Below are 22645 nucleotides of genomic sequence, written 5' to 3' on the forward strand. Positions count from 1 at the left end.
CCCTCTAGACCCCCAGACCCTCTAGACCCCCAGACCCTCTAGACCCCCAGACCCCCAGACCCTCTAGACCCTCTAGACCCCCAGACCCTCTAGACCCTCTAGACCCTCTAGACCCCCAGACCCTCTAGACCCTCTAGACCCTCTAGACCCCCAGACCCTCTAGACCCCCTAGACCCTCTAGACCCCCAGACCCTCTAGACCCCCAGACCCTCTAGACCCCCAGACCCCCAGACCCTCTAGACCCTCTAGACCCCCAGACCCTCTAGACCCTCTAGACCCCCAGACCCTCTAGACCCTCTAGACCCCCAGACCCTCTAGACCCTCTAGACCCCCAGACCCTCTAGACCCCCAGACCCCCAGACCCTCTAGACCCTCTAGACCCCCAGACCCTCTAGACCCCCAGACCCTCTAGACCCCCAGACCCTCTAGACCGCCAGACCCTCCAGACCCTCTAGACCCTCTAGACCCTCTAGACCCTCCAGACCCTCTAGACCCCAGACCCTCTAGACCTCCAGACCCTCTAGACCCTCTAGACCCCAGACCCTCTAGACCCTCTAGACCCTCTAGACCCCAGACCCTCTAGACCCTCTAGACCCTCTAGACCTCCAGACCCTCTAGACCCTCTAGACCCCAGACCCTCTAGACCCTCTAGACCCTCTAGACCTCCAGACCCTCTAGACCCTCTAGACCCCAGACCCTCTAGACCCTCTAGACCCTCTAGACCCCCAGACGGCCGTCTGTCGGTCTGATTACAACAGTATTTCCTCTCTCTCTGACCGAGAACCTGAGTGAGAACTTCTTACTGAAGAAACACTGCTTTCATTTGGTTATTTTAACCTTTTAATTGTTTCACCATTTAGAAATAAATTCTCAACATCTAAAATTTCGAAAGAATTTGTGTTGTTTTGGTTTGTCTTACTTTCATATTATATGTCTGTCAATCTCTTTACTGTTTGTGTTTTAAATATATATGTGTAAACTGTTTGTTTTAAAGATGTCTAATTTAGTTGTTTTAAAGATGTCGAAAGTGTTGGTTTTAAAGATGTCTAAACTGTTTTAAATATATCTTAATTTTTTTAGTTTAAAGATGTCTAAATTATTTGTTTAAAAGATGTCTAAATTATTTGTTTAAAAGATGTCAAACCTGTTTGTTTTAAAGATGTCTAAACTGTTTGTTTTAAAGATGTCTAAACTGTTTAAAGATGTCTAAACTGTTTAAAGATGTCTAAACTGTTTAAAGATTTCTAAACTGTTTGTTTTAAAGATGTCTAAACTGTTTTTGTTTAAAGGATGTTGCAACTGAGTCAGTGTCTCTTCCTCCATTTTACTCTCCTCTATGCTGCCTTAATCCCTCACCTCTCTCTGTCTCTCTCTGTTGATCAGAACGTAGTCATTATTCCGTGTGTGTCCTCCCAGCGGGGGGGGGGGGGGAAGGTGTCACCTTCAGCATTCTTCCATGGCCCCTAGAGAGAGAGAGAGAGAGAGAGAGAGAGAGAGAGAGAGACAGAGAGAGAGAGAGAGAGAGAGAGAGAGAGAGAGAGAGAGAGAGAGAGAGACAGAGAGAGAGAGAGGGTCCGGGCTCTCCAGGGGGGCGAAGGACCCCCGTGAGAGATAGGTATTGTAGTTCCGCTCTATTATGGGCTGTCCTCCGCATTGTAACCATGGCTACGACCCCTGACCCTAACCACTGTCACACCATTCACTACTCAGTTATTTAGCTTCATCCAAAGCAACTCATTACTATTTCATATCTCCACACACACACACACACACACACACACACACACACACACACACACACACACACACACACACACACACACACACACACACACACACACACACACACACACACACACACACACACACACACACACACACACACACACACACACACACACACACACACACACACACACACACAGGTCTACCGTTACATCCCCGGGCACCAGCCTGGGACCCAGACTGATCTCCAGCTCATGTTTCATCAGGGTGTGGCGCCGTCCAGTGGTTCTCCTGTACTGCCCTCTAGTGGTTCCCATGTGTACTGCAGTCTGTCTACCTGCTACATGTCATACATACACATTCTAAATAAATGATATATATAACATAATACATAATATTATCAAATATAACATAAAAACTAAATACATTTGTAGTATATATATATATATATATATATATATATATATATATATATATATATATATATATAAACTAAAACCGGTTCTGTCACCAATAAAGGTATTTTGGTAGTGTAAGGATGATGATACACAACAATAATATTATTGCATTTTTCCGTCGATTTGTAAATGACTCGATGGGCTCTGCTGTTCGAATCCGTTTGGTACCGATAATATTCCAAGTTAATCTCTTCTCTTTTTACACAGCTCATAGTTAATGTAAACGCAGTTCATACGGTTAATAATCTACTCAAACGAACTTTATACCGTCCACAATCTGCTGACACCAACTTTGTGGAGTTCACAAAATCCAGAACCAGAGGTCGCGTGTCTTTAGCTACCGTCGGCTACTGGAACCTCCGGGAACCGGAGAAAGGGTGGAAAACGAATCCAATCTGAGTTTAGAAACATTCCTTCACTTCCCTCTTAATATATGAATAATCACCAGGATGTGATTGCTCTTGACTATCATACAACCTTTGATAATACAATACAACGATAATTAAAAACACAATTATTCAAAGCATTAAAGAGCAACATGTTGTTGTTACTCTCGTGTGCTCCACTGGACGGGGAAGTTTCCAGCTGTGGACCTTCACCTGTAGGCGGGCGATCAGGTGGAGGGGAGCTGGGAGAGGGGCATGTGTTGTAGCGTTATCCCGGTCTACCGATACGCTATTTCCGGTCACCGGCCCTCTGTGAGCTGTGTATGCCGGCGAACAGTTGCCGGAGCGAGAAGAATAAGAATATGAAGGAGAATAAATTTGGAGTTTGACGAAGAATTTGACAAAGAAACATGTAATTGAAACGGATATCCCCCCAGTGAGCGTCCGTCCCTCTCTGGCCAATAGGCTGATGAAAGTCAAAGTCCCGCCTCCTCTCGCCCGTAACGCTCATTCGGAGCATCCCGTCCCGTCGTGATATAAGGACTGCGAAGGACTGCGAGGAACGAGGCTCCGCTCATCTGGAGTTTACTGCGAGAGAAAATGGCCGTGGAGAAACGTTCGGACAGTCTCTGCTTCTTTGTCAACGGGAGGAAGGTGAGTCTGCAGGTCCAGTGAGTCGAGCAACGCGAGTGCGTCACTTTACTAGAGGAAAAGAGAGGTGTGCGTGTGCGTGTGCTGAAGTTATTTTATTTTTTGTGTCAAATGCACAAAATAACAGGCTAAGCAGTCATAGCAATGACATTTTTGAATCCCCAGCCCTCCATAATAATGGGAAAAAAAAATTGGAATAAGAAGATAAAAATAGTAACAAGTTAAAGTGCAATTAAGAGTGTGTGTGTGTGTGTGTGTGTGTGTGCGCACTCATGTGTGCTTGTGTGTGTGTGTGTATGTGTGTGTGTGTGTGTGCGTGCGTGCGTGCGTGCGTGTGTGTGGTAAATTACAAGTGAGTAGGTGTGTTTGTGATGGACAGGTGAGTGTATTAATTGACAGGTGAGTGTTTGTGATGGACAGGTGGGTTTTTTTGATTGACAGGTGACGGAGGAGAATGCAGACCCAGAAACCATGCTTGTGTCGTTCCTCAGAGAGAAGTGTATCCTTCACCGGGACCCCTGCTGGTTAGGTAAGGTTAGGGTTAGGTCAGGTTAGGGTAGTTAAGGTTAGAGGTGGTTAAGGTTAGGGTTAGGTTAGGTTAGGGTGGTTAAGGTTAGAGGTGGTTAAGGTTAGGGTTAGGTCAGGTTAGGGTAGTTAAGGTTAGAGGTGGTTAAGGTTAGGGTTAGGTCAGGTTAGGGTAGTTAAGGTTAGAGGTGGTTAAGGTTAGGGTTAGGTCAGGTTAGGGTGGTTAAGGTTAGAGGTGGTTAAGGTTAGGGTTAGTTAAAGGTTGCATCAGCGATGTTGGGATGACGTCCCTTCTGTTGGAGCGAGATCCCAAACAAACAGAGCCAGCTTGCCCCTCCCTTCTGTGTTTCTTGCATAAAGTAAAAACTATCATGAACGCAGCGCAAAACCCCACAACACCCACCCCTTATCGGTGATTGGTTGGAATACTATTTATTTTTGGTTTTGAGTGGTTGGTAGTACCATTTGTTTTTGTGTACGATCTCGGAGTGCAGGCTGGCTACAGAGACGTGTATTTTTGACGGTCTGCTTATTGGGGCTGGCAGCTAGCGGATCGTGAGGGAAGATCATGAAAGTGATCATTTAGGCTCCGGCCTAGAATCGCTGATACAACCTTTAAGGTTAGGGTTAGTTCAGGTTAGAGGTGGTTAAAGGCCTACGTGCAGGTTAACCGGAAGTTTTGATTAATGGGTACATAAAGCACTCAAAATATGTGTATCATTTATAAAATGTCTCCAATATAGTGTTAAAGTCCAGTTTTTGTCGCTTTTGGCAGTAACGGGTGTTTTCTAACGTCATTCGGCGATGATGTCACGTTGGGGAGACGTGGCCCACAGCAGTATCATTTGAGACCTGTTAGATGTGAGAGGCTGAATGAGGAATTGCCGAGAACTGATGGCGGTCAAATCCAATTAAATGCATGGTCAGAGGAGAATGAGTGGCGAGTTGCTATCATTTAGCAACGCAGCAACGAGCGCTGGAGCTAGTCAATGAACAGCAGTGCATACAATAACGACACTTTTATTTATTTTTACTGTCAGTGAATAGCACCGAGTGAAAGTCAACGTTTTCTTTATATCTAGTGACAGCGATTATGTCGTAAGTACCGGTAAACTTAGTCAGAAGATCTAGAAATAGAAGGCATAATGCTGCTAGCTATGGGCTAACTTAGCCTATCGGACACGCAATCAGTGCACTTGCAAATGAGTGCCTGCGAGTATGACCGATCGTGGTGTTACATTATTTAACATCAATCTACCGCAAATACGACCAGACAGATGTACATTGAACACATACACAAACCACATCGTCCAACCCGGCGGATGCTGACAGACAGCCCACAACAAGCCCAACATCACCACGGCGGGTGTGCTCTCTCTCACTCTTGCACGCCCGTACACAATCACTCAAACTTAGCCAACTCCAAGGCTAGGCTGCTTCACTAAGACCACAACTATCCACAAGGCCTTCATAACCATGCAGTATGCCAAAGCTGGAAAGGACACACGCACAGTCGCACACACTCATCTTATGCAAAACAATCCGTTTTATTGTCAACATTCAGTCACTGCAAAGATTTAAAGACTAGCCTCTTACCATAAGTTAGAATGGACCCAAAGTATGTGATTGATACAGTCTGGTTTAGCTAAGTGAATAGTGGGGAATAGTTTATTTGTTGTTATCAGCGGACATTTTGCGATGAAAACAATATCGAGTTTGAGATGTCAATCATGGGATATTTCCCAATATCCTGAGATAGCGAATCAATCAAATTGCGCCATCTTAGGAGGTTCACGTGTAGCATATACTAACTATATATATCTATGTATTTATCTATGTATCTGTATAATATGCGGAACACTCTCTTACTAGTCTCTACTCTCAAGGGTCTCAATGTGGCTTTGGTCCGTGTCTCCCCAACGTGACGTCATGCAATGCATTCTGGGGGAAATGAGAATCAATAGCAAACCGCTAAAATAGTACCTACTTTTTCACATTACATTCCGTTTTGTGATACCTTACAACATTAAATACAATTAATAACAGTTTAAATCTTAAATACCAACAAGCAAATTGCACAAATTCGTTGGAAAATAAACCCTACAACACAGCCTTTAAGGTTAGGGTTAGTTAAGGTTAGGGTAGTTAAGGTTAGTGGTGGTTAAGGTTAGAGGTGGTTAAGGTTAGGGTTAGTTAAGGTTAGAGGTGGGTACGGTTAGAGGTGGTTAAGGTTAGGGTTAGTTAAGGTTAAGGTCACCTTAACAGCCGCTCCAGTGAGGCTGACCGGGACCAAGGTCAGCTGTGGAGGAGGAGGTTGTGGGGCGTGCACCGTCATGGTGTCACGCTACGCCCCGCTCAGCAGGACCATCCAGTATCCTTACACTGTCTAACCCCACCTGCTCCTTAAGGACCTGTCTAACCCCACCTGCTCCTTAGTGACCTGTCTCTGTACTGTCTAACCCCTACCTGCTCCTTAATGACCTGTCTCTGTACTGTCTAACCCCGACCTGCTCCTTAATGACCTGTCTAACCCCTACCTGCTCCTTAGTGACCTGTCTCTGTACTGTCTAACCCCTACCTGCTCCTTAATGACCTGTCTCTGTACTGTCTAACCCCGACCTGCTCCTTAATGACCTGTCTAACCCCTACCTGCTCCTTAGTGACCTGTCTCTGTACTGTCTAACCCCTACCTGCTCCTTAATGACCTGTCTCTGTACTGTCTAACCCCGACCTGCTCCTTAATGACCTGTCTCTGTACTGTCTAACCCCTACCTGCTCCTTAATGACCTGTCTCTGTACTGTCTAACCCCTACCTGCATCTTAGTGACCTGTCTCTGTACTGTCTAACCCCTACCTGCTCCTTAGTGACCTGTCTCTGTACTGTCTAACCCCTACCTGCTCCTTAATGACCTGTCTCTGTACTGTCTAACCCCTACCTGCTCCTTAATGACCTGTCTCTGTACTGTCTAACCCCTACCTGCTCCTTAATGACCTGTCTAACCCCTACCTGCTCCTTAGTGACCTGTCTCTGTACTGTCTAACCCCTACCTGCTCCTTAATGACCTGTCTCTGTACTGTCTAACCCCGACCTGCTCCTTAATGACCTGTCTAACCCCTACCTGCTCCTTAGTGACCTGTCTCTGTACTGTCTAACCCCGACCTGCTCCTTAATGACCTGTCTCTGTACTGTCTAACCCCTACCTGCTCCTTAATGACCTGTCTCTGTACTGTCTAACCCCTACCTGCTCCTTAACGACCTGTCTCTGTACTGTCTAACCCCTACCTGCTCCTTAATGACCTGTCTCTGTACTGTCTAACCCCTACCTGCTCCTTAATGACCTGTCTCTGTACTGTCTAACCCCTACCTGCTCCTTAATGACCTGTCTCTGTACTGTCTAACCCCTACTAACAAGCATACACGCTAATAGCTAACATCAACTTTCCTGCGGTATGTTTAGCTTTGAGAGTAGCTAAACATTGGCTCCTTGAGGGTGGCTGTAGTCTTTGAGGTCGCCGGGGGCTATCAGAGCCCTGAACCGTGCCCTGTGATACCAGACCTCTTTCCCACCCTCCCCCTGCACTTTGAGACCTTAAACCCTGGCCATATTGCACAATACATCTTGTACATCTCTCTGTTTATCCAGTTTTAGTTGTACGTACATTTATGTACGTACAACTAAATCAATATTCTTTATTTCTGTTAAAACTTTTATATTTAGTTTGTATTTTATTTAATTGTCTTATATTTTTAATCTATTGTATTTTATTCTTTTTTTAAGCACAGAAAATAGTATGTCACACAAAAGGTCATGTCACACAAACATTTCACTGCATCCTGTGTGAGTATGTGACAAATAAAAACCTTTAGAATCTGTGAGAGCTGAGGACTCCATTACCCAGAGTTCCCTTCACCTGAGGACTCCATTACCCAGGGTTCCTTTCACCCGAGGACTCCATTACCCAGGGTTCCTTTCACCCGAGGACTACATTACCCATGTTTCCATTCACCACACCACTGCAGACATTTCTCGGCCAACGCCTGCCTGCTTCCTATCTGCCAGCTGGCGGGCGCCGCCGTCACCACCGTGGAGGGGGTGGGCTCCACCAAGACCAGGCTGCACCCCGTCCAGGTCACCCTCCTCACACCACGCCCCACCCCCCTCACACCACGCCCCACCCCCCTCACACCACGCCCCACCCCCCTCACACCACGCCCCACCCCCCTCACACCACGCCCCACCCCCTCAGTATACATTTACATTTACATTTAGGGCATTTAGCAGACGCTTTTATCCAAAGCGACTTACAATAAGTGCATTTGTTACAATAAGTACATTTGTCATAAGAAGTGAAACAATATATCGCTGTCGGTACAGTAAAGACGTTCATAGAACCAAGTGCAAGTATTACAATTGCTAGGCTAACCCATTCCCCGTGTAAAGCAGCGATAGCAGCTACTGTAGATGCTACACAATTAAGTACCTTGAATAAGCGCAATGTACAAGTGCCAGGACGTACAACATTCAATGGTGTCTGTGCATTGGTTTCTATGCAGAGTCGAGGTGAACTCTGAACAGGTGAGTTTTGAGTCTTTTGCGGAAGCTGGTGAGCGACTCTGCGGTCCTGACATCGGTAGGGAGCTCGTTCCACCACTGAGGTCCCAAAACAGAGAAAAGTTGTGACTTTGCTGATCGACCTTTGCTTGCTCTTAGCGATGGCGGTACCAGACGTCCAGCTGAGGTAGTTGAGCAGAGGGATCGAGCTGGGGTGTGTGGCTTTACTAATGCTTGGAGGTAGGCAGGGGCAGTTCCATCGACTGCCTTGTATGCCAGTACCATCATCTTGAATCTGATGCGAGCTATTACAGGGAGCCAGTGGAGGTCTCGGAAGAGGGGGGTTACATGTGAGAACTTTGGTAGGTTGAACACGAGGCACGCTGCCGCATTCTGGATGCGCTGCAAGGGTTTAATCGCAGAGGCAGGGAGTCCAGCCAGGAGCGAGTTGCAGTAGTCGAGGCGGGAGATGACCAGTGATTGGACTAGAAGCTGAGCTGCTTCCCTTGTGAGGAAGGGCCGGATCCTGCGGATGTTGTAAAGTGCAAATCTGCAGGATCGGGCCACCACAGTGATGTTTGCGGTGTAGCATAACTGATTGTCCAACACTACACCAAGGTTTACAGACTAGTATACAGTATACAGACTAGACTCCCCCCCCCTCAGTATACAGACTAGACTCACCTCCCCCCCCCCCCAGTATACAGACTAGACTCCCCCCCCCCCTCAGTATACAGACTGCAGCCTGTCTGTTCCAGGAGCGGCTGGCGAAGGCCCACGGGTCCCAGTGTGGGTTCTGCAGCCCGGGCATGGTGATGTCCATGTACACCCTGCTGAGGAACCAGGCCGCGCCCAGCATGGAGCACATCAGGGAGGCTCTGGGAGGTAGCACACACACATACATACATATACACACACGCACACCAGTGGCGGCTGGTGGTTTTTAAAGTGAGGGAGGAAGGACTGCGCGCTGGGTTGCCATTGGCCTGCTTGCACTGTTAGTGGCGTATGGTGTGAACGCCTCTGCTCTGTTGGTCAATACAAGCGAACAGAGCCGCACTGTACCGCAGCGGACAGTAGGGCGCCGCTCGGGGGAAACGAGGCATTCGACTGAGCGGGTTCGTTGGTTCTCGTAACAAAGACTTGAGGGGATAACCCCTCCCTCTGGGCTGCTCCACAGCCAGGGCTCCTTCTTATTGGTTCATAGCGCAGCCAGGGCTCCTTCTTATTGGTTCATAGCTCAGCCAGGGCTCCTCTTATTGGTTCATAGCGCAGCCAGGGCTCCTTATTGGTTCATAGCGCAGCCAGGGCTCCTCTTATTGGTTCATAGCGCAGCCAGGGCTCCTTCTTATTGGTTCATAGCGCAGCCAGGGCTCAGCCTATTTGTGAATAGACGTAGGCGGGATCCAGACCCCTTAGCTAGGCCCACCCACCCAGAGGAGGACTTTCCTCCTCTCTCCCATTGAGCCCCATGTTATTCACCGGCCGCCAACACTTCAGGGGAAATGAAGGGGAGTGAACAGAGGCTGAGGGAGGAACGTCCTCCCTGAAGTAATTGTCAATAGGCGATAGGGGGTGCTAATGTCCCTTTACCCAGGGAAACGAACATAACGTATACAAAGGCATTAAAGTATTTGTATTTAAGGGCATTAATTCATTAAAGTAGTCTGGACAGTACATTTTTTATTCTCAACAATGTTAAGGAGGATCTTCCTCCCTCTCCTCCCTGGAGAAACCTCCTCTGGCTCAAACACATACACACACACGCACGTGCACATACACACACACACACACACAAACACACATAAACATACCTACATGTCCACACATACACGTGTGTGTGTGCGCACACGCACAAAGCATGCTAAGTTGTGTGTGTTACCAGGTAACCTGTGCAGATGTACCGGCTATCGGCCAATCATCGACAGCTGCAGAACCTTCACCCAGGTAAGAGGACTTCACCTGTGGATACCATGACGTCACCATGACAACACCATGACATCACAGAGTCATTGTGATGACACCCGTCACCTCCACCCGTCACCTCCACCCGTTGCCCTTCGCAGGAGTCCCAGTGTTGCCAGGGCAACGGAGGGGTCGGCTGCTGCATGAACACGGAGGAAACACCCGGAGAGGAGCCTGTGAGTCCCTTAAACCAGTCCCTTAAACCAGGCCCTTAAAGTAGGCCCTTAAACCAAGCCCTTAAAGAAGGCCCTTAAACCAGGCCCTTAAACCAGGCCCTTAAAGTAGGCCCTTAAACCAGGCCCTTAAAGTAGGCCCTTAAACCAGGCCCTTAAACCAGGCCCTTAAAGTAGGCCCTTAAACCAGGCCCTTAAAGTAGGCCCTTAAACCAGGCCCTTAAACCAGGCCCTTAAACCAGGCCCTTAAACCAGGCCCTTAAAGTAGGCCCTTAAACCAGGCCCTTAAACCAGGCCCTTAAAGTAGGCCCTTAAACCAGGCCCTTAAAGTAGGCCCTTAAACCAGGCCCTTAAAGTAGGCCCTTAAACCAGGCCCTTAAACCAGGCCCTTAAAGTAGGCCCTTAAACCAGGCCCTTAAACTAGGTCCTTAAACCAGGGCCTTAAACTAGGCCCTTAGACTGGTCTGGTCCCTTAAACCAGTCTCTGGGACTAGTTGAGTCTAGTTGAGACTACTGATGGGTGAGGTTATCTCTGGGACTAGTTGAGTCTAGTTGAGACTAGTAATGGCTGAGGTTATCTCTGGGCTAGTTGAGTCTAGCTCAGACTAGTAATGGCTGAGGTTATCTCTGGGCTAGTTGAGTCTAGTTCAGACTAGTAATGGCTGAGGTTATCTCTGAGTTTAGTTCAGACTAGTAATGGCTGAGGTTATCTCTGAGTTTAGTTCAGACTAGTAATGGGTGAGGTTATCTCTGAGTTTAGTTCAGACTAGTAATGGGTGAGGTTATCTCTGAGTTTAGTTCAGACTAGTAATGGGTGAGGTTATCTCTGAGTTTAGTTCAGACTAGTAATGGGTGAGGTTATCTCTGAGTTTAGTTCAGACTAGTAATGGTTGTGGTTCTCTGTGCTGCAGTCCGCCCCCCAGCTGTTCCCCACGGAGGACCTGCTGCCCCTGGACCCGACCCAGGACCTGATCTTCCCTCCTGAACTGATGGTAGGACGGACCCGGTCCCCTGAGCGGGGCCCCGACCTGCCGGCGCTCAGACCCCCGTTATACCCCATGCCTGTTCTGCTGGACTAATGAAGCCATTTTGTTCTAACGTTACGTTTGTTTGTTTCTCCCTTATCACGTCATTTCACCAAAAGTATTTATCCCTCAAGAAGTATTTAACCACTGGAAGGGTCTCATCTTTCAATCGGACGACCCATGATGAGCGTCAGCCTCGGCCTTGCCCCCGTTTCAGAGGGTGTAGCGCCCTAACGTTGTCCTGTCCCCTCCCACTAGCGGGTGGCGCTGACGGAGCCCCAGCAGACGCGCTGGTTCCGGGGGGAGAGGGTGTCCTGGGTGTCACCGGTCTCCCTGGAGGAACTGGTCCTCCTGAAGACCACCCATCCCCAGGCACCGCTGGTTCTGGGGAACACCAACTTAGGTCAGCAGGGGCCGGCTCTGGACCTGGGGAGCTCTGTCATTGTCCTCTACCTCCGTCCACACTGTACTGGTGCGCCAGTGTGTAACTGGTCCGACTGGGCTCTCTGTGTTCCAGGTCCGGAGATGAAGTTCAGAGGGGCGGTTCACCCGCTGATCATCTCACCCAGCAGGGTGGCCCCTCTGTTTGAGGTCATCCACACGCCGCAAGGCAAGAACCAGTAGAGCCCAGTAGAACCTCTGTCATAGTGGTAGTGTCTCCAGGTAGTGGGTGTATTTGGGGGCGTGTCTCCTGGTCTTAGTGTGTATTTGGGGGCGTGTCTCCTGGTCGTAGTGTGTATTTGGGGGCGTGTCTCCTGGTCTTAGTGTGTATTTGGGGGCGTGTCTCCTGGTCTTAGTGTGTATTTGGGGGCGTGTCTCCTGGTCGTAGTGTGTATTTGGGGGCGTGTCTCCTGGTCGTAGTGTGTATTTGGGGGCGTGTCTCCTGGTCGTAGTGTGTATTTGGGGGCGTGTCTCCTGGTCGTAGTGTGTATTTGGGGGCGTGTCTCCTGGTCGTAGTGTGTATTTGGGGGCGTTTCTCCAGGTTGTAGGGTGTAATGGGGGCGTGTCTCCAGGTTGTAGGGTATAATGTGGGCGTGTCTCCAGGGGTGTGGGTGGGTGCAGGTCTGTCTCTGACCCAGGTCCAGATGGTCCTGGAGGCCCGGGTGGAGGCTCTGCCCCAGGAGAAGACAGAGCTGTACCGGGCTCTGCTGCACCAGCTGAGGGCGCTGGCGGGACAGCAGATCCGCAACGTAGCGGTGAGTCCACCACTGTAGACCACATCAGGACCACTGGGTCGGAGACTGCATTAGACTTAATGTAGAAACACTTCTGATGCTGTGCTCTCATTTAGTCCCCTCCTCCTCCTCCTCCTCCTCCTCCCCCTCCTCCTCCCCCCCCCCCTCCTCCCCCTCTCCTCCTCCCCCTCCCCCTCCCCCTCCTCCTCCTCCTCATCCTCTCCCTCCTCCTCCCAATCCCCCTCCTCCTCCTCTCCTCCTCCTCCTCCTCCTCCTCCTCCTCCTCTCTGTCTCCCTCCTCCCCTCCTCCCCTCCTCCTCCTCCTCCTCCTCCTCCTCCTAGTCCCTGGGAGGGAACATTGTGAGCGCTCTCCCCAACTCTGACCTCAACCCGGTGTTGGCGGCCGGGGGCTGCAGGCTGAGGGTGGCCTCGGACGGTGAGTGACCCCTCAGAGACCCCTCAGTGACCCCTCAGTGACCCCTCAGAGACCCCTCAGTGACCCCTCACAGACCCCTCAGTGACCCCTCAGAGACCCCTCAGTGACCCCTTAGTGACCCCTCAGTGACCCTCAGTGACCCTCAGTGACCCCTGACCCCTGACTGACCCCTCAGTGACCCCTCAGTGACCCTTAGTGACCCCTGACCCCTGACTGACCCCTCAGTGACCCTCAGTGACCCTTAGTGACCCCTGACCCCTGACTGACCCCCCAGTGACCCTCAGTGACCCTCAGTGACCCCTGACCCCTGACCTGGGCTGTGGGGGGGTTCCTGGTCTACCTGCAGGGGGCAGCAGGGAGGTGCCCCTGGACCAGGACTTCTTCAGGGGCTTCAGGACCACGCTGCTGGGGGCAGCCGACGTCCTCGTGGCCGTGTTCGTCCCCGAGACCCGGCCGGTGAGGGCACAGGAAGTGATGTCACAGGATGTGATACATCAGGATGTGATGTCACAGGGCAGGAAGTCACAGGACGGGATGTCACAGGATTTGATATGCCATGGTGTGGTGTAACAGGACGTGATGTGACAGGATGTGATGTCGTACCCGCAGGGGGAGTTTGTGCGGGCGTTCCGCCAGGCGCCGAGGAAGGAGAACGCCCTGGCGACCGTTACCACGGGGATGAGGGTGGTGCTGGGGCCGGAGGCGGTGGTCCGGGACATCCAGCTCTACTACGGGGGGGTGGGGTCCTGCACCCTTCGGGCCGCCAGGACTGGCCAGGCCCTCCTGGGGAGGTAACCAGCGTTACTGTGGTTACTGTGGTAACTAGGTTTACTATGGTTACTACAGAGTACGGTTCATATGGTTACTATGGTTACTGTGGTAACTATGGCTACTAGGGTTCCTATGGTTACAACAGTGTGTGGTTCATATGGTTACTGTGGTAACTATGGTTACTGTGGTAACTATTGCGACTAGGGTTACTATTGTTTCTACGGACTAATATTAACGTGGCTACTACTGTTACTGTTACGAGTTTACTACGTTTACTATGGTTACTAAGGTTACTACTATTACTATTGATTCTGCGGTTACTATGGTTACTTCTGTTACTATGGTTACTGCTGTTACTATGGTTACTGCTGTTACAATGGTTACCGGTGGTATCATGGTTACTGGTGTTACTATGGTTACTGCGGTTACCATGGTTGCTGCTGTTACCATGGTTACTGTGTCCTCAGGCCGTGGGGGGAGGCGATGCTGCAGGAGGCCTACAGCGTTCTCCTGGAGGAGGTGGTGCTGCCCCCTGGGGCGGTGGGGGGGAAGGTGGGGTTCCGCAGGTCCCTGACCCTCAGCCTGCTCTTCAAGTTCTACCTGGAGGTCCAGCAGGCCCTCGCACACGTGGTAAGACCTGGTCCTGGACCTGCTGGGTGCTGGACCTGCTGGGTCCTGGACCTGCTGGGTCCTAGACCTGCTGGGTCCTGGACCTGCTGGGTCCTAGACAAAATGGACCTGCTGGGTCCTGGACCTGCTGGGTCCTGGACCTGCTGGGTCCTGGACCTGCTGGGTCCTAGACCTGCTGGACCTGCTGGGTCCTGGACCTGCTGGGTCCTAGACCTGCTGGGTCCTGGACCTGCTGGGTCCTGGACCTGCTGGGTCCTGGACCTGCCAGTTCTACATCCTCACTGGGGGTAACCTGTTTCTCTCCAGAACACCACCTCTCAGGGGGTCCAGAGCACCACCCCTCAGGGGGTCCAGAGCACCACCCCTCAGGGGGTCCCTGAGGGGTGGTGCAGCGCCATCAGACCCCTCCCCTGCTGCATCCAGCCGGGCCAGCAGGGCTTCCAGGTGACTCTCCTCCATCACCTCCATCGCTACACCATCATTACCTCTCCTCCATCACCATCACCTCCATCGCTACACCTCCATTTTACACCATCACCTCCGTCACATCACCTCCACCTGACATCAACTACACCTCTACGACCCCACTACAGGAGGTGTCGGGGAGCCAGAGCGAGCAGGACGCCGTGGGCCGTCCCATGATGCACCGCTCAGCGCTGGCCCAGGCCACCGGGGAGGCGGTGTACGTCGACGACACGCCCTCCCCACAGGGGGAGCTGTTCCTCGCCCTGGTCACCAGCACGCGGCCCCACGCCAGCATCCTGTGAGTAGCATGCTAACGCTAGCATCCTGTGAGTAGCATGCTAATGCCAGCATCCTGTGAGTAGCATGCTAACGCCTGCATCCTGTGAGTAGCATGCTAATGCCAGCATCCTGTGAGTAGCATGCTAACGCTAGCATCCTGTGAGTAGCATGCTAACACTAGCATCCTGTGGGTAGCATGCTAAACCTAGCAGCCTGTGAGTAGCATGCTAACGCTAGCATCCTGTGAGTAGCATGCTAATGCCAGCATCCTGTGAGTAGCATGCTAACGCTAGCATCCTGTGAGTAGCATGCTAATGCCAGCATCCTGTGAGTAGCATGCTAACGCTAGCATCCTGTGAGTAGCACGCTGACGCCAGCATCCTGTGAGTAGCATGCTAATACTAGCGTCATCCAAGTAGCATGCTAATACTAGCAACCTGTAGGTAGCATGCCAACACCAGCGTCCTGCAGGTTCCATGCTAACAGCCTACTGTGCGTAGCGGTGTGGACGTGAGCGCCGCCCTGCGCCTCCCCGGGGTTCTGGACGTGGTGACGCGCGCTGACATCCCGGGACACAAGGCCCGCTCCTTCCTGGGCTACGAGGAGGAGCTGCTGGCCGACAAGGAGGTGCTGCCTGTCTGTCTGTCTGTCTGTTTGCCTGCCTGCCTGCCTGCCTGCCTGCCTGCCTGCCTGTCTGTCTGCCTGCCTGTCTACCTGCCTGCCTGCCTGTCTGTCTGCCTGCCTGTCTGCCTGTCTGTCTGTCTGCCTGTCTGTCTGCCTGCCTGCCTGCCTGCCTGTCTGTCTGCCTGCCTGTCTGCCTGTCTGCCTGTCTGTCTGTCTGCCTCTCTGTCGGTCTTTCTCCCCGTCTCTCTGTCTGTCTGTCTCTCTGTCTGCCTGTCTCTATCTGTCTGCCTGTTGGCCTGTCTGCGCCTCTGTCTGTCTGTCTGCCTGTCTGTCTGCAGTGTCCCAGCAGGGGTCTGCTGGTGGATCAGAGACCTTGCCCCCCCCCCCAGGTCTCCTGTGTGGGTCAGCTGGTGTGCGGGGTCCTGGCCGACTCCAGGGACCACGCCCGGAGGGGGGCCGCCGCCGTGAAGGTCCGCTACCAGGACCTCCCGGACCCCCTGTTCACTGTGGAGGTTAGTGGGGGGGCCTGTGCTGACGGTGGTGCTGGAGTTTATGATGGTGGTGGAGGTGGAGGTGGTGGAGGTGGAGGTGGAGGTGGTGGAGGTGGTGGAGGTGGAGGTGGTGGAGGTGGAGGTGGTGGAGGTGGAGGTGGAGGTGGTGGAGGTGGAGGTGGTGGAGGTGGAGGTGGTGGAGGTGGAGGTGGTGGAGGTGGTGGTGGTGGAGGTGGAGGTGGTGGAGGTGGAGGTGGAGGTTGGGTGGTGCACTCAGCTGTGGTGCCCTGTGACGCTCCAGGACGCGGTGCAGAGAGAGTCCTTCTTCCTGCCCTGGAGGCGGATCGAGAGAGGAGACGTCTCCAAGGGCCTGGAGGCCGCCGACCACGTCCACTCAGGTACTAGTTAGAGCTGGGTTAGTCATGGTTAGGTTAGAGAGGGTTAGTTTAGGGGTTAGGTTAGAGAGGGTTAGTCTAGGGGTTAGGTTAGAGAGGGTTAGTTTAGGGGTTAGGTTAGAGAGGGTTAGTTTAGGTTAGAGGTGGTTAGATGAGGTGTTAGTTAGAGGAGGTTAGCGGTGGTTAGTTGGTTGTTCATCATCCTCTGTCCTCAGGTGAGCTCCGGCTGGGCGGCCAGGAGCATTTCTACATGGAGCCTCAGAGCGTGCTGGTGGTCCCAGAGGGGGAGGAGACCGAGTTCCACGTCTACGTGTCCAGTCAGGCCCCGACCATCACCCAGGCACGACGACCGCACGGCGACCGCACGGCGACCGCACGGCGACCGCACGGCGACCACATGCACCACGTACATTCTTCCCACATGCCCATTCATAAAGGTGTGTGTGTGTGTGTGTGTGTGTGTGTGTGTGTGTGTGTGTGTGTGTGTGTGTGTGTGTGTGCGTGTGTGTGCAGGAGGCCGTGGCACAGACCCTGGGGGTCCCCTCCAACAGAGTTACCTGTCACGTCAAGCGGCTGGGCGGGGCTTTTGGCGGGAAAATCACCAAGACCAGCATCCTGGCGGCCATCACCGCTGTAGCTGCTTGGAAGTACGTTACCACGGCTACCCCTTGTTTAAAGGATAAAAAGTCATTACCACGGTAGCGGCCTGTTTAAAGGATGACGGGGTTACCACTGTAACGGCCTGTTTAAAGGATGACGGGGTTACCACGGTAACGGCCCGTTTAAAGGATGACAGGGTTACCACGGTAACAGCCTGTTTAAAGGATGACAGGGCGTTACCAAGGTAACGGCCCGTTTAAAGGATGACAGGGTTACCACGGTAACGGCCCGTTTAAAGGATGACAGGGTTACCACGGTAACGGCCTGTTTAAAGGATGACGGGGTTACCACGGTAACGGCCTGTTTATACAATGACAGGGTTTCTTGTGTGCAGGACGGGCCGTGCGGTGCGCTGCGTTCTGGAGCGGGGAGAGGACATGCTGATCACTGGGGCGCGCCACCCCGTACTGGGACGATACCAGGTACCAGGGCCTTACTGGGAGGTACCAGGGCCGTACTGGGAGGTACCAGGTACCAGGGCCATACTGGGAGGTATCAGGTACCAGGGCCATACTGGGAGGTATCAGGGCCTTACTGGGAGGTACCAGGGCTTTACTGTGAGGTACCAGGGCCTTACTGGGAGGTACCAGGCCCTTACTGGGAGGTACCAGGGCCTTACTGGGAGATACCAGGTACCAGGGCTTAATCTTGTACGCGGGGTACAAACCAAGATAGTATTGATACATACTCAGCTAAGATGGACAATGCTTAGCTAAGAAGGGTACATGCTAAGCTAACAGGCCCCAGCTAAGAAGGCTACATGCTAAGCTAACAGGTCCCAGCTAAGCTAAGAAGGCTACATGCTAAACTAACAGGCCCCAGCTAAGCTAAAAAGGCTACATGCTAAGCTAACAGGCCCCAGCTAAGTGCTGTGTCCTTCAGGTGGGGTTCATGGAGGACGGGCGGATCACGGCGGCAGACCTCCAGTACTACGCCAACGCGGGCAACACCATGGACGAGTCTACCCTGGTGAGTCAGGCCCCACTCCTCAGGGCCCCTCCCCTCAGGGCCCCTTCCCTCAGGGCCCCTCCCATCAGGGCCCCTTCCCTCAGGGCCCCTCCCCTCAGGGCCCCTTCCCTCAGGGCCCCTTCTCTCAGGGCCCCTTCCTTAAGGGCCCCTTCCCTAAGGGCCCCTCCCCTCAGGGCCCCTCCCCTCAGGGCCCCTTCCTTAAGGGCCCCTTCCCTCAGGGCCCCTCCCCTAAGGGCCCCTCCCCTCAGGGCCCCTTCCCTAAGGGCCCCTTCCCTAAGGGCCCCTTCCCTAAGGGCCCCTTCCCTCAGGGCCCCTCCCCTCAGGGCCCCTTCCCTCAGGGCCCCTCCCCTCAGGGCCCCTTCCCTCAGGGCCCCTCCCCTCAGGGCCCCTTCCCTCAGGGCCCCTCCCCTAAGGGCCCCTCCCCTCAGGGCCCCTCCCCTCAGGGCCCCTTCCCTAAGGGCCCCTCCCCTAAGGGCCCCTCCCCTCAGGGCCCCTTCCCTCAGGGCCCCTTCCCCCAGGCCCTTCTCGAGCCCACGAGCCAGGAAGCGTCCCGAGGGTCTGACAGAGCTCTTCCTGCGGCCGGTGACGGAGGCTCTGACCGCCGTGGCTGTGGGTGGTGTTCCAGGTGGTGGAGAAGATGCTGCTGCACATGGACAACGCCTACCACATCCCCAACCTGCGGGGGCGGGCGGCGGCCTGCCGCACCCACCTGCCCTCCAACACGGCCTTCAGGGGCTTCGGGGTGCCCCAGGCCGCAGCCGTGGTGGAGAGCATGATCACCGACGTGGCCCTGTGCCTAGCACGGCCCGCCCACCAGGTCAGTGGGGGTCAGGGGTCAGGGGTCAGGGGTCAGGGGGTGAGGGAGGGTGGAGGGACTGATAGACATGAGGATCTCGACCAGACCGACTGTACTCAAGTAGGATGGGCTGAGAGGACCCTGCTAACCAGCTAACCAGTTAACCAGCTTAACGCCGGATTGGGCTCTAGCCCCCTGGTCCAGGAGGGTGGAGCTAAACCCTGGGCTGGGGACTGTGTCTAGATCCGGGAGGTGAACATGTACCGCGGGCCGTCGGTGACCCACTACGGGATGCGGTTCGACCCGGAGAACCTGTGGCGCTGCTGGGAGGAGGTGAAGGTCCGGGTGGGGCTGGGGGCCCGGGTGGAGGCCCTCAGGAGCTTCAACCAGGAGCACCGCTGGAGGAAGAGGGGCGCGGCCCTCATCCCCGTCAAGTACGGGGTGGCCTTCAGCGAGGCCTTCCTCAACCAGGTGGGGCGACACCACCCGACACCACCCCTACACCACCACCCGACAACACCCCGACACCAACCCTACACCTACACCACCGTGTGTGTGTGTGTGTGTGTGTAGGCTGCCGCCCTGGTCCATGTCTATAAGGACGGCTCTGTGCTGCTGAGCCACGGGGGGGCCGAGATGGGGCAGGGCATCCACACCAAGATGCAGCAGGTACTGGTCCACCTCCAGCCCCTACTGGTCTCTCCTGGTCTCTACTGTCTCTACTGGTCTCTACTGGTCTCTACTGTCTGCAAAGTGTGCGTGTGTGTTTGTGTGGGTGTGTGTGTGTGTGCGTGTGCCTCTGCGTTTGTGTGCGTATGTGTGTGTCCAGGTGGTCAGCAGGGAGCTGGGGGTCCCGTCCTCTAAGGTGTACGTCTCTGAGACCAGCACGGCGGCCGTCCCCAACACCTGCCCCTCCGCCGCCTCTTTCGGGACCGACGCCAACGGCATGGCCGTCAGGGTGAGGGCTAGGCAGCAGAGCGGCCTTATGGACCCATGTGGTGATGTGTTGTCCTGGTGGACATTTTGAATAAAGTTGTCTGCCTCCACCAGGACGCCTGCCAGAAACTGTACAAGAGACTCAAGCCGATCAGGACGAAGAACCCCAAAGGATCATGGGAAAGCTGGGTAGGACTCAACCATCTGTAGATTCTCGCTCTCTTCATGGAGTAACAGTTTGTTTCATTCTCCTCCTGTCCTCAGACCAGCGCGGCGTTCCTGGAGAAGATCAGTCTGTCAGCGACGGGATACTTCAGGTACACTGTGTGTGGACTGGTGTGTAACATGGACTGTAACATGTTGTGTTCAGAGGCCCGGACTGTAACGGGCTCTGTAACATGTTGTTCTCAGAGGCCCGGACTGCTACATGGACTGGGAGAAGATGGAGGGCCAGCCCTACTCCTACTTCACCTACGGCGCCTGCTACAGCGAGGTGGAGCTGGACTGTCTCACTGGAGACTACAGGGTGCGGACGGTAGCATTCACTTATAGCACAGCCATCTGTCCCCTGAACCACTCCCGGCTGTTCACCTGGACCACACCTGTCTGTACACCTGTCTGTCACCTGTACATCGCTACACCTGTCTGTCACCTGACTGTACACCTGTCTGTCACCACCTGACTGTACACCTGTCTGTACTACACCTGTAGTTATAAAAAAAAAAGTGATAAAATGGCATAGATTACTATGTTGATGATCATCATCACACAAATGACCATGTTTAAAACAGAAGACTTCTGTTTTGGGGTTATGTCTTTTTAAGACTCTGAGGACGGACATCGTGGTAGACGTGGGTCAGAGCATCAACCCCTCCATAGACATCGGCCAGGTGAGGCAGCCAATGAGAAGACTCACCTGGAAACACAAGTTCACCTTCCCACCTGTCTGCTACCTGTCTCTGAACCTGTGTGTCTACCTGTCTCTCCACCTGTGTGCCTACCTGTCTCTGTCCCTGTCTCTCTACCTGTCTCTGTGTGTCTCCCTGTGTGTCCAGGTGGAGGGGGCCTTCCTCCAGGGTCTGGGTCTCTACACCCTGGAGCAGCTGAGCTTCTCCCCGGGGGGGGTCCTCTACTCCAGGGGTCCGTCTCAGTACAAGATCCCGGCCGTCTGCGACGTGCCGCTCAGCTTCAACGTCCACCTGCTGCCAGACTCCCACAACCCCCACGCCATCTACTCCTCCAAGGTCCGCCCGCACAGGGACCCCTGTAGTGACCCCTGTAGGGTCACCTGTAGAGACACCTGTAGTGACCCCTGTAGGGTCACCTGTAGGGTCACCTGTAGTAACACCTGTAGAGAGACTTGTAGACACACCTGTAGGGTCACCTGTAGAGACACCTGTAGGGTCACCTGTAGGGTCACCTGTAGTAACACCTGTAGAGAGACCTGTAGACACACCTGTAGGGTCACCTGTAGGGTCACCTGTAGAGACACCTGTAGGGTCACCTGTAGGGTCACCTGTAGGGTCACCTGTAGAGACACCTGTAGTGACCCCTGTAGGGTCACCTGTAGTAACACCTGTAGAGAGACTTGTAGACACACCTGTAGTAATACCTGTAGGGTCACCTGTAGAGACACCTGTAGGGTCACCTGTAGGGTCACCTGTAGGGTCACCTGTAGGGTCACCTGTAGGGAGACCTGTAGTAACACATGTGGAAACACCAGTAGTAAAACATGTAGTAAAACCTGTAGTAACACATGTAGTAACACCTGTAGAAACACCTGTAGTAACACCTGTAGGCTCACCTGTAGTAACACTTGTAAGCTCACCTGTAGTAACACCTGTAGTAACACCTGTAGTCACCTGTACTCACAGTCCCCCTGTGTACCCTCTAGCGTCACAGTCCACCTGTAGGGTCACCTGTAGGGTCACCTGTAGAGTCACCTGTAGAGTCACCTGTAGAGTCACCTGTCCCCCTGTACCCGTGCCCTGTAGGGCATCGGGGAGCCGGTCCTGTTCCTCGGGAGCTCCGTGTTCTACGCCATCAAGGACGCGGTGGTGGCGGCCCGGGCCGAGTCCGGCCTGGGGGGGGCCTTCCCCCTGGACAGCCCCGCTACACCTGAGAGGGCGTGTCTCGCATGTGCCATGCCCTTCTCCCAGAGGGTAGGTCGACTCTCCTGGTCCCTCCACCCTAACATAACACCATCTCCACCCTAATCTCCACCTCAAAGCCTCAGAGCGGAGTTGATCTTCAAGATTCGTTCACTCGTTTGTCTTTAAGGTTCCAGTCAGCGAGCCAGGATCCTTCACCCCCTGGGCCCTGAACATCTAGACCAGCATCTAGACCAACATCTAGACCAACATCTGGACCAACATCTGGACCAACATCTACACCAACATCTAGACCAGCATCTAGACCACCATCTACACCAACATCTGGACCAACATCTGGACCCACATCTACACCAACATCTGGACCAACATCTGGACCCACATCTGGACCAACATCTGGACCAACATCTGGACCCACATCTACACCAACATCTGGACCAACATCT

General features: G+C 53.3%; 1 protein-coding gene across 1 annotated transcript; it reads left to right on the top strand.

The window, feature by feature from the left end:
* The first annotated feature begins 3191 nt into the window (after positions 1-3191).
* aox6 (aldehyde oxidase 6) lies at positions 3192-22431 on the top strand. The gene is made up of 35 exons (XM_079734294.1): positions 3192-3223; positions 3662-3719; positions 6020-6116; positions 7767-7875; positions 9057-9183; positions 10184-10245; positions 10365-10439; positions 11348-11428; positions 11720-11864; positions 11979-12071; positions 12506-12657; positions 12979-13072; positions 13419-13528; positions 13682-13863; positions 14311-14725; positions 14780-14917; positions 15067-15236; positions 15718-15844; positions 16231-16353; positions 16634-16730; positions 16943-17067; positions 17241-17374; positions 17722-17809; positions 18270-18356; positions 18982-19173; positions 19396-19623; positions 19726-19821; positions 19982-20110; positions 20203-20277; positions 20353-20405; positions 20500-20614; positions 20913-20978; positions 21144-21332; positions 22083-22250; positions 22369-22431. Exons 2-35 carry the CDS (start codon positions 3692-3694, stop codon positions 22417-22419), a joined length of 4221 nt encoding a protein of 1406 aa, XP_079590420.1. The 5' UTR covers positions 3192-3223; positions 3662-3691; the 3' UTR covers positions 22420-22431.
* The last annotated feature ends 214 nt before the right edge of the window (positions 22432-22645 follow it).

The sequence above is a fragment of the Pollachius pollachius genome, assembly GCF_949987615.1.
Source record: "Pollachius pollachius genome assembly, chromosome: 4".
In the NCBI taxonomy this organism is placed as follows: Eukaryota; Metazoa; Chordata; class Actinopteri; order Gadiformes; family Gadidae; genus Pollachius; species Pollachius pollachius.

Bases quoted from the DNA above. Each gene is read 5' to 3' on its own strand.
- aox6 (XM_079734294.1), top strand. From the start codon at position 3,692: ATGCTTGTGTCGTTCCTCAGAGAGAAGT. The intron at 17,375-17,721 runs GTACGTTACCAC...TCTTGTGTGCAG, and splicing joins ACCGCTGTAGCTGCTTGGAA to GACGGGCCGTGCGGTGCGCT. The intron at 21,333-22,082 runs GTCCGCCCGCAC...CGTGCCCTGTAG, and splicing joins ACGCCATCTACTCCTCCAAG to GGCATCGGGGAGCCGGTCCT.